Source organism: Toxorhynchites rutilus, chromosome 1, assembly GCF_029784135.1.
Source record: "Toxorhynchites rutilus septentrionalis strain SRP chromosome 1, ASM2978413v1, whole genome shotgun sequence".
In the NCBI taxonomy this organism is placed as follows: domain Eukaryota; kingdom Metazoa; phylum Arthropoda; class Insecta; order Diptera; family Culicidae; genus Toxorhynchites; species Toxorhynchites rutilus.
Genome location: NC_073744.1, coordinates 51,643,261 through 51,659,868, shown reverse-complemented (window position 1 = coordinate 51,659,868; position 16,608 = coordinate 51,643,261). Strand labels below are relative to the sequence as shown.

General features: G+C 37.0%; 1 protein-coding gene across 2 annotated transcripts in view; it reads left to right on the top strand.

The window, feature by feature from the left end:
- The window catches only part of LOC129765293 (octopamine receptor beta-2R), a 319,900-nt gene extending 317,678 nt beyond the window's left edge, over positions 1–2,222 (top strand). For both annotated transcript variants that reach the window (XM_055765460.1, XM_055765451.1), the window contains 2 exons: positions 74–527; positions 600–2,222. In XM_055765460.1, coding sequence (XP_055621435.1) covers positions 74–527; positions 600–918 — 773 coding nt within the window. In that variant the 3' untranslated portion in view covers positions 919–2,222. The remainder of the gene's footprint in view (positions 1–73; positions 528–599) is intronic.
- The last annotated feature ends 14,386 nt before the right edge of the window (positions 2,223–16,608 follow it).

Here is a 16,608-nt window from a genome sequence, read left to right as displayed (position 1 = left end):
TCTCCATGAAAAACAAAAATAGTCTAAACATTCTATTTCAGCATGTATAATCCTATTTTTCTCACCTCTCCAGGTTGGTACACCACGGACAAGCACAAGGAGGATGTGCTCAACAATCCGGACAGCTGTCTGTTCATCGTGAACAAACCGTACGCCGTCATCTCCAGCTCGATCTCGTTCTTCATCCCGTGCACGATCATGGTGTTCACCTACTTCCAGATATTCCGCGAGGCCAATCGGCAGGAGAAGCAGCTGGCGTTGCGCCAAGGTACTGCCATGCTGATGCATCAGCACAACACAGGAGGGGGTGGGGGAGTGGGGAGCAGCAGCGCAGGCGGCGGCACCAACGGAGAAGCCCTTAGTGGATCCGGTTCGTCGAAGACGCTCACGATGCACGAGGTGGACGCCGAGCAGACGCCCACTAAGGACCGTCATCTGATCAAGATGAAAAGAGAACATAAGGCTGCACGAACGCTCGGGATCATCATGGGGACGTTCATCCTCTGCTGGCTTCCGTTTTTTCTATGGTTGAACCTGAATTACACACGCCGCAAGGCTACCTTTAAGGAATGGCTAACTAAACAATCGATTCGTTTTAGGTACATCATCACGTCGCTCTGCGATGCCTGTCCGAATCCGGACATCGTGGTCGCCCTAGTCTTCTGGGTCGGCTACTTCAACTCGACGTTGAACCCACTGATCTATGCCTACTTCAATCGGGACTTTCGGGAAGCCTTCCGAAATACCCTGGACTGTATGTTCTGCGCCTGGTGGCGCCGGGAGACGTCTCCGCTGGACATCAACGTGCGAAGGTCCAGCCTGCGCTATGACTGCCGAGCGAAGAGTGTCTACTCGGAGAGCTATCTGCGGCCGTCGCAGAACGATCGCTTCAACAGTGAGGTCGGTGAGAGTCTCTAATACCTCCTACCGGCAAATCCTACCCGACAGTCCCGTGTGTGACGTTAGAGTATCGAGTTCGTAGAGTTAAGGGAGAAAGCTAGATTTAGCACGAAAAATAACAACAACAAAATGCAACACGGCTAAAAATACCAAAAATTAGAACAAAGACAAGCTAATTAGAATAATTTAATGCGGCTAAGTGAATGGACGGCAATCTTCGTTGAGAGTCCCATTAGCGTGTGTGAACGATGTTAGTTTCTTCCGCTCAAATCTAGAAACGAGTACCGAATGTACGGGGAGTAAACTTCTTCCAGTGACAGCAAGAGTTGTTTTTTTGGCGAAACTGCAAACGTGAAGTGTTGCTGGAAAAACCACACAGGAAAAAGCCACAAAAATGACACACTTTTTGCGACACGGAAGCTCAGCAAATAGACAAACAAACAATGTGGAACGAAGTGAATTTTTTTATATTTATGCACTTGGATTTATTTCGTTTTTCCTCCATTACAGAGCTTCTGGTTTTGCAGCTAGGAAGCGATGGAGAGTGAGACAAACAAAAAATAAAGCTCTAATGGATCGCGTTTCGACCGGAGGGCTGCCAACGAAGCGAATCTCCGAAATGGCTTCCTTCCGCATTGTCAGTTTAGTGCGCCTCTCTACCCCATCGTTTTGCAGATTGTTGTCACAAGCACAAAAAGGAGAAAAAGCAAAATGGAAACGAGAGGCAAGGGTTCAAAAAAGGGAAAAAAATATAGCTTTAACCAAAACAACTAAGTTACATTTAATTACCCGTTAGGGGGAAAAAAACCTTCGTCGTTCGTAGGTGGTCTCATCTTGGGCGGAAATGAGGCGGAGAAAGTTTTTCTACCCCACTTTAGAGTGAGAGTAAACGAGTGAAATAATTGCTAGTGTAATTTTGTTGTGAGAACGAGCGTGCATTTCATGAGATCCTTCCCATTAGAGTGAACGGATGCTAGGGATAAGTGAAAAAAAATAAGTAGTAAAAAAACAAACTAAGGTACACGCCATAGCGGAGAGATAGAAATATGATTTTGTTATTAATCTCGGATGTTTATCATGAGCTGAACGGTACGTGTTGAATAGTTTATGGTAAGGTTTTGTGATAGTCTCAGCGTGTGACTTTATGATTCCGTGGTGCTAAATAAACTCGCGATTCAGTTCAGTTTGTTCGTTATTATTTCGTAGTGCATAATGTAGACCAACAGAGATGATGTCATACTTAAGTTTCAGGTGCTATCAAGTCATTATAATTGCGCAATTCAAGCTGGGCCAGAGTCTTCGTTTAAATGTTAAATGGTCATATTTTTTTCCGATATATGGGTATGATTGATGTCATTCCTGACGAGGGGGAAATTTATTGATACAATTATCGTTTGGTTTAGTCGGCAAAATTTCTAATGTTTTGACTTTTCGTTTTAATATTATATTAATAATTAGGCTGGCTTGCTATACTAAACCTGTGAAAATAACCCAATGATTTGAGTTGAAATGCATTTTCTCAACCAATATAACGTTTCTGAACTACGATATTCTACGATGATCTTTTAATTAGTGGATGCCATTTCAGAAATGAAAATTAGGAATACAGGTCGGACTCGATTATCCGGGGTATTGATTTTTTTTTTCACTCCGGATAATCGAATTCTCCGGATAATCGAGTCAAAACAATTTTTTTTCTTTATTTGTTTTTTTTGCATGTATTTTTCGTTTTTCGAGAATAAAAGAGGAATTTGATTTTTGATTCATCCCCTTAAAGTCAGAAAACACCTTTATCACATGAAAAAAAAAAATTTATCCAGATTCCCTCAGGAGGTGATAGACGATCATATTTGATGAAAAAAATCCTCCTACGCATATGTTCGAATTTCAACAATGACAGAGTTACAGAACTTTTTTTTGTTTCGGACTGGCTCTACATTAAAAAGTACGCTACGATTATGATGATTTCATTTGAAAGATGAGAAAATTTAGTACAGGATATATTAGTGAATTTTAATAACATTTTGGAAGTGAAACACTAAAAAGTTAATAATTTTTAATGTGTTATTATTAATTTTATCCTATAAATTTATATTAAACTAGATTGTTTCTATCAATTAAAATGAATTTCTTTAACCGCTCCATAATTTGTTCTTTGACGCACAACTTCTATATTTCTTAATTTGCCTGCAATATCGATATAAACAATTGCTGATGAAAAATCTGAAAAAATCACGATTTTTACCCCACTGTACATGTAATAGCCGCTTCAACTTCACCTTAACGTTGAAAAGTTACATTTCTTCATGAAATAAGCCATTTCAAAAAATATAAAAAAAAAAATTTTTTTTTCCAAACTAAATATAATCGAGTTCAAAATTGTATATAATAGAATCACATCTAATCGAGTCTGTATATAATCGAGCCCGACCTGTACTGTATTCTATTAGTCAAATCATTTCATTTGATACCAATATTGAGGGGATTGAAAAAAATACATAGTCGACCATTTTGTGGCGGCGACCTTTTCGAACTTATGTTGTTCATAGTGTAGTGTATTCTCCAAATCAAGCCATTTAGCCATTTTTTTGCGGCGGTCAAATTGAATTTTTAAAGATCAGAAAATACGCAGTTTTATAATGACAGTAGAATTCAATGTATATTCCAAATTTCAGATCAATCAGTCAACAGGAACGGGGTCAATTTTCTATTAATGTGGGACAACCCAACAAACACTCAAACATACATAGAAACAGGTCAAGCTGAATGAAACCATTCAAACAATAATTAGTTGTTTGGGGACTGCGGCCATCTTGAAATTGGTTTTTTCATTATCTGCTATGTTCTACTAGTCGAGAACTTTCTTTTGATACATTTTGGGCATTTTTCATAAATAACTATGTTCTACTAGTCAAGCCTTTTTATTTGATACCCAAATTGATGGGGTTCTGAGAAAATAGGTAATCCGCCATTTTGTAGTGGCCACCATCTTAGATTTGCATTTTTCGTAAATAACTGTATTCTACTAGTCAAGCCCTTTCATTTGATACCCATAATGATGGGGTTGTGACAAAAATATATATGGCACCATTTTGTGGTGGTGGCCATTTTGGATTTGAATTTTTCATAAATAACTGTATTCTACTAGTCAAGCCCTTTCATTTGATACCAATATTGATGGAGTTCTGAGAAAATATGCAATCCGCCATTTTGTAGTGGCCGCCATCTTGGATTTGCATTTTGCATAAATAACTGCATTCCACTAGTCAAGCGCTTTCTTTTGATACCCATATTAGCTATTCAATATGGAATTATTATACAAATTATTCAAAATTTCCGAATATCAAAACTAAAATACTCCGGATAATCGAGTCTAAAACTCCGGATAATCGAATCCCGGATAATCGGGGGTTAAATCTGGCGAAAACAAGATAATATTCAGTCATGTGAGAGAGTGCGTTGTGTCAATGAAAATCATTATTCAGCCATTCTGATAATTAGACCCGTATTTCTTATTTTTTCATTAGGTTGTCCATTTTCATTTTAGGGTGGTCCGAAAAATCTACTTTTCCTTTTTTTCAAAACATGACTTTCTCCAAAAATCATATCAAATTGAAGCCAATGAGCCAGCTTTCTTTGAAAAAAAATATAATATTGGCGAAAAAAAATTTATTTTGTCTTCGTGACTATTGATTGTATTTGCTTTTTTATAGTGTACATGGTTCCGGAACCAAGGGGGCTATATATATTTTTTTGAAGCTGAGGTATTTTTACATAACATATCCAAAAATTAGAGATGTGTTATTTTTTCATTTATGAGTTATGATTTTTAAAAGATGTTTTCAGTCTTCATTCAATATTCATATGCGACTAGACTAGATCTATGCGATTGGAATCCAATCTTATTTTTCCGAATAAATCTGATATTTTTTCATAGAAGAATAGTTCATTCAATATGTCGATTATCTGAGTTGTTTCAGTGGTTCAAAAGTGATGAATTTTTGTGAATAAAAGGAAAAAGTTGATTTTTCGGACCATGTGACAACTAATTTATTTTATCTAACTAGCTTCGTTTCTGGTTTACAAAATGCATGATGCGGCAGATTATTGAGCCGCCATCATGCTCAAAGTTAATTCAGCACAACGCAACTTAAGTTGACACTTACACACACATGAGCATCAACACGCATGCACAAATAACTAAATGCGCACCCACCCATGTGCTCCTCCAATTGGCTGCTCTGGCGTATTCTGTTCACAGCGTCCTTTGTCCTTCTACGGTCGGTACTCTTTTCACTAAGATGGCCGCTATCAAGATGCTGCTGAACCGGAAATTCCGCCACCACGGTCAGACAATCCCGCCACCAAGCGTCACAAAATCAGCTGCATACACAGCTAGCTGTTGCTCTACGAAAACCAGCTTTTCTTCACTCCGCGTTAACCATGAGGTAGCAACACCACCAACAAGCTATTATCCGTGACTTCAACTCTTCTCCGCTAGGATAATAAGGCAGCAGCATCATAACGACTATTCAGAGGATACCGATTATCCAACTTCTTATTTCTTTCTGAATTCACTTTCAAATTTCGCGGCTATGACCATAACCAAGCTTTTAATTTCCGTGAATGAATATACATTAAGCGAGAATTTCGCGACAATGGCCGTGAGAAATAATGATTTCGCGATCACGCTTTATCTTCGTAAATACAACCGCCGAACAGATTTTGCAATGAAGACCGCAACGACACCTTTATCCTTGGCGGAATAACACTCAGCCATCAAATAACTTTTCTTCCGCGGCTATGGCTGCAACGACGCCGCAGCGTTAGCACGCCACGTGCTTCCTCGGGGAGGAGAAAAATGATCTGCTCCCGATCGTGGTAGAACTACCAATGATCTCTCAAATCCCGCTTAAGGCATGCGCAGTGATTTCCCTCGTGTATGTGTTAGTTCTTCAAGAGCAGTCTGCCACCAACATTACTATGTATATATGTGTTGTTCGTCGGCTGGTGAGTGCCACTCGTGAGTGAGCGCATATTGTGTTGCGTGTTGGATTATGTGAATGCAACCATGAACAGCTGCAGCGAAATTAACAGCAATGAACATGAAAATGAAATGAAAAATTAAAAATACCGTTATAATTGGACATTAACGGCGTGTTATAATGCAGGATGGGAACAGTTCGAGTTGTTGTGTTGCGATCAGTCTTCCGTGTCGCACATAAAACACTGCGTACGAGATGAACATGCTCACGCTGTTTTCGCAGTTTTGTGTTTGCACACAAACAAGAATTTCTCGTACCTGTGTTTGAACATGTGAGATGTTTGTATACGTAGTATTTTTGGATACGTTGTTTGATCCCAATGTCGCACATGATGTCCAAACACGGGAAGTGGGGGTAATACGGTCATGTTAAGAAGGACTTTAATTGTATCTTTGGAAACTCATGTTTTTCAAAACTTAAAGGCAGTTTCTTTTCGTCATACCGTCATACCTAGTTTCGGTTCAATATACTGGTTTTCCAAATAATTGATCGATCATTATAAAACAATGTGTTTTTCATGTTTTTTTACTGAAATTAAAACAAACCGAAAAGTAAACATTTTTATCGGTGCGGGTATTATGAACGTGTAGTGGGGGGAATATGGACAGGTTCATAATATACGAAGCGTAGAAGTTTATCGCTTGCGAGAGAGATAATTTCGCTCTCTCTCAGTGTTTGTGTGTTCAGTATCTGAAACAGAACAAACAGAAAAAGCAATAGGAAAATGAGTTGAATATTCTTCCTTCACTTTTCATCGTGCATTGGATCTGATTATGGATGTGACTGTCCATTTCAACCCCACCAGTGCAATTATTCCAATAATTTAAATTTACCACTCACAGATGAATTTACTTTTCTGTATGGGAGATGGGGGTAAGACGGACATGTTAAGGAAAACTTCAATTTTATCTTTGGAAACTCATGTTTTCAAAAATTTAAATGCAGTTTCTCACAGTTCAATATACTGGTTTTCGAAATAACTGGCCAAATGTTTTATAAAAATGTGCTTTTCCATGTTTTTTAGTGAAAATAAAACAAGCCGAAAAGTAGAACATTTTTATCGGTGTGGGTATAATGGACATGTAGTGGGGGGGATATGGACAGGTTCATAATATCAGAGGTATGACTAAAACGTCAAATCCCTCATATTGCCAGTGTACCCAATATTGCTGCGGTTCACTGACATTTTGGTTCTGTCAATTACTATTGTTTACAACTCGGTCCGGTTATATAGTCGAATAGTGGCTAACTTTAAACTCCATGTTACATGTGAACACCTGAAAATCGCTCATGCAGTTAGAAATAAAGCAGCGCATTACTATCTCCGTGATTTCAACGATTTCAATCCTCGCAAATGATGTGTTGGTAAACAAATGACGCCATATTGATTTTGATTTTGGGTAGCCTATATTGAACTGGTGTCTAACCCCTGCATAATATACGAAGCGTAGAGGTTTATCGCTCGCGAGAGGAATAATTTCACTCTCTCTCAGTTTTTGTGCGTCCAGTAACTGAAATAGAACAAAAAGAGAAAGCAATATAAAAAAGAGTTCAATATTCCTCCCTTCAATTTCCATCATGCATTGGATGTGATTATGGAAGTGACTGTCCATTCAACCCTCCCAGTGCAATTATGTCAATAATTTAAATTTACCACTTACGAATGAATTTACTTTTCCGTACATACCTAATATCGCTTCTCTGTCAACTCACAAACCGAAATATAACCATCAGCGAATTAAATTTTGCAATTGAATCACTCAAAATGCTTAATATCGAAGCCGCAAAAGTTACATCCACACGCGGAATCATGTTCGATTTCCGGTTTTTGTTTCTCTATACCACTTTTGATCAGTATTTATTGTCATATGATGGTTTATAGAATTATATTTTAGAATAGCATGCAGAAGGGTTTCCCATCAAAAGAAATTTGAAATTCATAATCAACCACCTGTCCATTATATCCCCACTGTCCTTCTTACCCGCGGCTCCCCTACATACGTAATATCGCTTCTCTGTTAACTCATAAACCGAAATACAAGGCGGACTCGATTATAAACAGTTTTTGATTTCTTTTCACTGTATATAATCGAATCCTGTATATAATCGAATCAAAGAAATTTTTGACGTAGAACTACGTCTTTCAGGAAGGGTGCCAAATCAGAAAACCGGTCACGTTTTTATGAAATAAAGTTAACGTTAATAACTATTTTCACTGTGAACGAATTCTCATGATTTGCATACCAATCGAATCGGAAATTTTCTAAGATTTGTTTGATATGCTATACATTACAATTCGCTAATCTTTAAACGGTTTAAATTCATGAAAACTGGAAACAACTTTTTTTCCCATACATTTGTTCTGCCAATTTGCGTGCTAACCCTACCCGTATTTCGAATGCTTATAACTCGAACATTTCTTAACAGATCGGAAAGATGTTTGCAACAATTAATAGAAAATATTTCTACGCGTCTATCACAATTAATAAAATGTTATTTTTAATGAGATGAACAATTGAATAACTGTAAAATGTCAAGCGTTATCTAAACACTCTAACTGCCAAGTTTTGATTGGCCCGATTTACGGTTTCCCCAACACACACTACAAAATCGATGTACCTGTGGAAATCCGCAAGTCGAGGGTATTTTTGTTCCCACCGAGCTGTGTTTCCCTAACACGGACTTCAAAATCAATGTGCCTGGGGGAATCCGCTTTGTCAAAACATGCAAGTCGGTGGTATTTTTTCCCCACTGTGCTGTGTTTCCCTAACACGGGCTTCAAAATTAATGTGCCTGGGGGAATCCGCTTTGCAAATACATGCAAGTCGGGGGTAGTTTTTGGTGTTGATTACTTTGGTACTCGGTTGTCGTTGTGCAGACCGGAATATGTTTCCCTAAAACTTACTTTTGAACTGAGAAGCCTGGGAAAATCGTCATTTCAAATACTTGAGATGAATGAACTTTCGTGCTTCGAGAACTACGTAAACATGAGATGTGCAAAAATTGCAGAGGAAAATGTAAAATACAATGATCGTTTGACAATTCTTCCGTTCACATATTTTGGTAGTCCTAGGCATCACGTCAAACGTAAAAGAACGTTCATCAAATTTATTTGTAACGATGAACATAATCTATTACAAAAATTTCGATGCATTCTGAAATAATATTGGAAGTGGTAAACAAGTGGATTGCAGAATGCAATTGCGTAGTTCTACGTCGAAAATATGCGGTCGTGTCCTAGATACAACCCCTTACAATTTTATTTTATTCTTTTTTTGCATGTATGTTTCGTTTTTTTGAAAATTTTTTATTCATCCCCTTGAAGTCAGAAAATACCTTTCTCACATGAAAAAACAAGAAGTAGACGTACGACTACCGTTGGCTCGGTAATCATTTATTTGAAATTGTATCTGAATAAATTTTTAATGAATGAATGAATGAATATTTTGAAAGATTGCTGAAAGTTTTTGTTTTGTTAGTGTGTGGGTGGATGAGTATAAGTATGGAATTGTTATTAACATAAAATTCAACTCTTTCGAACTTGTTGGTGGTCCCGAAACGATCGGATGGAATTTGACTGGTCTTGTAAAAGCAACTGAAGATGTTTGATACATGATTCATTTTTGTTTTCGTGGGAATAACACGAGATTTTTCATGATCTCTCCATGCGCAAAATAGAAACTGAGGGCGCCATTTCACAGTGAAAACGAAATAAAGTCTAATAAATAAAGTGTCTGCCATACAAATGAAACACAAATTTCTGCATCACTCGAGAATTAATCAAGCCAATGAAACCAAATTAGGCATATGGATGATTCAGGGTGCAATAAATGTTTCTATGGTGGTTAGACACTCCACCCCCTTCGCTAAGAGGGGGCTGCCATACAAATGAAACACAAATTTCTGCATTAATCGAGAATTAATCAAGCAAATAAAACCAAATTAGACATATGGAGGTTTTTGAATATGAGAAATGTTTCAATGATGGTATGACACCCTTCCCTCCTCTGAAATGGAGAGGGAGTCCCGTAAAAATAATACACATATTTCAACCAAACATGACAATTGTTTTATTTTTCAATGTGATAAAACGCACTCCTATATCTTCTTCTATCTATCTAAATAAAAATGGGTCACCGAATGTGTTGATAAGAGAAAGAAAAACTCGAGAAAGGAATTGTACGATGGCGAGTTTTGGTAGGAGTACTAGGAATTTTATAGTAAAAGGAAATTTTAAAGGGTAGATTATTCAATCAATCAATTAACAGTTCTGCGATTGAACCTATGAACGTGCGCTTAGTGATAACGAAAAATAAATTTTGGGCGGGCCGAAGTTTGCCGGGTCAGCTAGTCAATTATATATTGCTACATACTAATACACCGGATTTTTCATAAACAGTAACCTGTTGTCTAATGAAATGTGAAAAGTTCCCCTCACTTGAATCAATCCAGTTTAATAACCGTTCTGAATCATATTTCGGACACTTTGTTTTAATATCTTGAAATGCTTGATGCACTGATGATATAACTATAAAATTAATATTACAATTGCTTCTTTAGAGTAAACCATTGGTTTCACTATCACTTCATTTGATAATTACATTTGAATTATTACATAGTAGGAAAAAATCCATCCAAAATCCAAAATCCACTCATTATCGTTTGTGTTTGACGTTTGCTTAACGTGAGCACGTAGAATTTCATGAATATTCAAACTTCTCTCGTGTTACATCAGTTCTCATCATCGTTATCAGATTACTGTGATTGCTTGGTAAGTGTTTCGCAGTTGACTATAAAATTACACTTAATTATATTTTTATTATATTTTTCGCTCAAAAAATTACAAAATAAAATGGCCGAAATTTGAATTCAATCTGTCCGAAATTTGATTTTTTCATAAATGGTGTCCGAAGTTTGATTCTTATTCGCTTGATTTGAAAAGCATTTTATTCGATGATTTTTTTAATGTTTTTAATCAAATAGGTACCAAAGTAGAAAGCTTAAAAGCATATTGAACTAATTTATGAAAAATATCAACCAAACCTGTGCGTAAAGTTGAGATCTGTTTTCTGCATCATATGCCTTAAGCGTCCGAAATATGATTCAGAACGGTACGGTCGAACGAACAATTTTATTTTATACTAGCTGACCCGACGAACTTCGTCCCGATTTTTTGATTTGAATACTTTCAAACATCTACGTTTTTTTACTAAGTGAACGTTAGTGAGCCCAATCACTGAACTCTTCATTGATTGATTACCCTTTGACCCTTTACAATTTCCTTTTACTATAAATTGTTTAGTACAAAAATTCGTCCTTATAATATAAAATTATTTTCAGACACAATTCTCGTTCAAGATTCTTCAAGCATTTGGAAATAACATGTTTCTCCGTTTGCTACAGAGAATATTACAAAATAAAGACAGCTCAAATCGGACCATTCCTTCCTCGAGTTTTGATCACACCAACACATTTGGCCTTCCATTTTTGTTTATATAGATAGAAGATATAGGAATGCGTTATTCCGTCTGAAAATCCTTTTCCACTTTCGAACAAAAATCAATTTCGTTAGCGCCAACATCAAATGGACTAACAACGCTTAGCTAATTGTAGAACATATGGGAATTCAATTTTCCGAATTTTCCGATTTTTCTCACCGCTATATTGATCTACGGGAAGAGACGAATAGAACGGAATATAGATGACTCAATTGAACCATTCCTTCCTCGGGTTTTACGCTTACCAACACATTTGGCCATCCATTTTTATTTATAGATATAAGATATGGAAATGCATTATTTCGCCTGAAAATCCATTTCCACTTACGAACGAAGATCAATTTCGATAGCGCAAATATCGAATGGACTAAAAACGATTATTATGATGTAATTTTCGAACATGTGGGAATTCAATTTTCCGAATTTTCCGACCTCCCTTCAGGGTTTTCTGAAAATTTTCCGGTTTTTCACTCCACTATATTGATCTACGGGAAGAGACGAATACAACAAAATAAAGAAGGCTACAATTGGACCATCCCTTCTGCGGGGTTTCCGCTTACCAACAGATATTGCCTTACGTTTTTATTTATATAGATTTTTCCGCAAGATTATGAATAAAAACATCGTTTTATAAAGATGTGAGTGATCTGTACTGTTACGTGTTACGTTACTGTTACGTGACCGGAATAAGTCGCCGCAGTAAACAACTGCAACAGAAACAACCGCTTTGAAAAAGTGTAGTAGGCTAGAAATATTGAGGCGCGGGAAAAATATAAGGTGTATGCATCTAAAGAGATGAACCAGCCTACGGCTGAAAGTCTCTATAATGAAGAATAAAAAAAAATTAGGTGTATGCCTCATTTCCATTATAAATTCATTTTCTCGTTTTCGTTTTTCCCAATTTTCTCTGGGGTCAATGTAATGCCCGGTTAGTTTGAAACATAGGATACGATCCTTTAGCAATGTCCGACCCAAGATGGTGGAATAAAGGTGTGACCGTGTCGTCAATAAGTGCGCGAGGGGAAACGGTATAAATATACAGAGGACTGTGGAAAGGGATTTGACTGCAAAAAGAGATGTCTAAATTTTTCGTTTATTCGATTGTCGATTAATCGTGGGGTCATTTTTGAATATTCGATTCATTCGAATAATTGTCTTTCAGTATTCGATTAATCGAGCGAATATTTATTTCTTGTAATCAAAAAGAACAGACATTCATGATAAAAAAAATATGTCATAATTTTAAAAGTTACATTAAACATAATTTTGTAATAAACATGGTGCAGAATAATGGTTTTTGAATGAAATTGTATTTCAGTATATTGATAAATTTGCCATTTCATGATTTTTTGAGGACAATTGAATGAAGAGCACACCATGAGAATGATGCACAATATTTTTATTACACCAACATAATTTTTTTTCTGTTCAAAATTACCTATTCTTCGAATGTTGTTGAAATAACTGATTTGTTTGAATATTTCTACTTGGTCCCTATAGCTACTAGTTCAAAAGAAGTATATTTATTGAACCATTGACCACTAGTATAGTATATTTTCCATGGCACTCTGAATTGGAATACTATTTTAGAACGGGAGCTGAGGCTACCTTCTTCAAGTCTTCATTTTACTCCTGCTGGCCCAGAATTCCACCACCAGGCAATCATTTTTATGCTTCAATCGTAAATGGTTCAGCATATTCGATGGATTTTGACGAAACACCATGACGGTTAACACTTCTTTACTCGCGCATAGGTCTGAGAGACCGAGAAATCAATAATTCGTTCATTTCTCAGAAAATATCAACATTACGACATTGCGATTTTCTCTAGTTTCGTCATTCATTGTTCGTCATCGTTTAGCGTATCGTATGAGCTGGTACGAAGGGGACGTGTATGACTTTTTCATCACTTTCGGTCTGAGACACCAACACGAGTACAGGAGTAACTTTTTTGGACAAGTGACTTTTTTGCTATTTTAGAATATTGTTCAATTAAATGTATAAATTAATGTCAGTGGGGTGGAATACTTATTAAATAAAATGCATAATATCATTTTCGGACTATTATTATTTGATTTTAGTCCTTTTTGTCACCGGATTGAACAGATTCATACATTATTTGTCGTTAGATTCATACGTGCAAAAGTAATGTACAAATGTTTGACATTCGAATAGTTGTTCACTAAATACAATAGCCACACATATACACACTTGTGAAAGAATTACACTTGCGAAAGAATTGTAAACTGTAAATTATAAATTAATCGGTAGCTTATGGTTATTTTTACAGTTACAGCTTCGGGCTTCGGGAACAATATCGACAAAAAAACAAGTCGCAGGAAGTTTCTAGAAATCCTCTATTAACTATCTAGAAGGTACATTATTCTCATCAAAAAAGACCCTAAAACACGCTACAAGAAATTTTGCACTGAATTTTTAGAAAAAAAAGGTTCCCTTTTTCATTAATCGCGATTACTTTGATAATTATTCGATGTATTCATATTTTGATTTTTCATTATTCGATACAAAACTCCTCGAATAAAATTGCAGATATTCGATTATTTGCATCTATCGAACGATTAACCGACTTCTCTAACTGCAAAACGCGGGAAAATTATCTCCATCACCAGCCGATACCGAGAGTCGATTTATTCTCTTGAGCTGACCCATATAATAAGATAGAGTATATTGCAAACCTAACTTTAATCGTAAAAGACTTACCTTTCAACTTTTGAATGCTCTTATTGCCACCAAAACAATTCCACACACAAGAAGCAAAAAAACATATTGCAAAATATTGCAGATTGTTTACATACAAAATCCAAGATGGCTGAAAGGCCTTTCTCATAAGTCGCGCTACCGTATTGTATCTATCGTGGTCCGACCGAGCCTTAGCGAGCGTCAGACGGCATACGTTTGCCTGCCTACTACACTTTTTCCAAGTGGTTGTTTCTGTTGCAGTCGTTTACTGCGGCAATTAATTCCGGGAACAGTTTTGTGAAACTTTTTTTTTGTGTGAGAATTAGTTCGTTTCTCCAAACCAGAAAGGAGTACATTAGCCCTGCTGAAAGCGTGACATAAAATTCTTGTATTCGAACCAATTCATTTATTATGGATCTACAAAAAATGTATGGAGGGACGGTTATGCCTAGAATATCAACATGGGACAATTGAGCTTGATGTTGTTTTTTTTTCAAAGCTGGGAACAAACAATCACTTTTTCTGTGTTTTTCCGGAAGATTAGACATAAAACATCGTTTTATGAAGAAAAGTGAAAGTTGTCCAAAAGTAACATGGGACAACTATGCGTAGAACGGCGGTGTTGCTATTGTATAAAATTGTGTCACATGTTTATTAGGTTGCCAAGTAGTCGTAGTAAACTGTACAGGTTTTGAAGCATTACTGTATTGAATAGTGCGACAACGAGTGGTATGTTTGGCCAAGATCCGTATCTACCAATTCTTCATTTTCCAAAATCAAAATGTTGTAAAATCACAAAATAACTACCACAGAAACGAGCCTTTCAGGCAGTATCGATGTCAATGGTTGTATTTACGAAAAACATTAGTTTTCAAATACTCACAGCGTCACCACGGCTCGTAAAAAACAGATTACTATTCGCTACATTCGTTCTTACTAAGTTCTAGGAAATTCATCATTCTACGACCGGTGCTAGCTGTACAAACCAAACTGAATAGTTCCCTTGGGCTCCGTATTTCTTCTGGCGTTGGCAATATATCCATGATTTTATTAAGCCAGCAGCAACATAACAGATACTCAATTTGCTGCATTTTGATAGTGTCATCCTTCCACCGTTCGATTTTCGGAAAATTGTGTTCGTAAACACGCCTTGGAGATGGTTCGGAACCATTAAAGTCAGGGGGAGACCCGCTAACGACGTCGTAAAATTAATGTAGTACAACGCCAAGCTCGGCTAATTGAAGGGTATTAAAGCGAAGTGGGAAAACATAAGGGCGGGATGAATTGGAGGTCACAGAAGGTGGCCTGGCGCGGTACTTTTGATGGGTTGAACATATATCATCACGGCTGTACAACACCCGAAGTAATAGCAATTAGATCCGTCGAATGTGTCAAAATTTGAGTAATGGTTACACCGGCGGGGAGAAACAAGATCCCTTAAGTCTCAGTTCCAAAAATGTGACGCCGTCCAATTCGAATATGTTTTACCAGCGACGACATATATTTTAATTACCCAGCCCAGCGGTACACTGTGTGTACATGCGAAACGACAAAATGTGATTTATTTTCCCAAGATGAGACTGGGTTACAAAAATAAATGTGTTGCGGTTTCGGTTTGAATTACGATCGAAAAATACTTCTCCGTTTCTGGCTAAATGGCGAAGGGTTACAGTTTCCATCGAAACATCCGGATGCGGAACATCGGACGGGCTTTGCGGAGCGACGTTCCAGATGCAGTTTCGAAGACTTGTTTGATGTATGCTTATCAACTGCCAATGGCGACCCCCTAAACAGCTTGCCTGCGAAGCGAATGCACTACAATGTATAGTCCCATTCCAATCAAATGACTTTTCTAATTGAGGGGCTCAGCATGCAAGGGGTGTAAGTGACTTGATCGATTTCTCTTCATCAACTTTTTATTTAGTTAATAACTCAACTGCAAAAACGTTCCAATTTAAGTTTGCTATACAATCCGATAGATGAGGTTCTGACCTATCTTCCACATTGTCAAATACAGCTGGGAATGTATTTGCAGCTAAGTTATGACCAAAAGAGAGAGTCGATGTAGAGAAATCGATCAAATCACTTACACCCCTTTCATTCTAAGCCCCTCAATTATATTTTACGCATAGAAATCAATATTGAGCCATTAGGCATAGATAATGTACGAGACACTAATGTTAGTATAAAAACACAAAATCGTGTTATCGAGTAATTTTTTCCCCACATTTCTTATTTTTTTTTTTTTTTTTTGATAACATTTAATCCTTTCCCGTACAACAGCGAGTCTCACTCGTGGGTACTTGAATAGCACAGGGCGCTAGAACACTCAGCAGGCTAGTGAAACCACTTGATGTGTGACGTATTAAATAATACGGGAATGGGTTAATGATGTGATTCGGTCGGGATTATTAGCTGGCGAAATATTTTCAACTAGCAAATTCAACTGCAATGAATTCCGACAG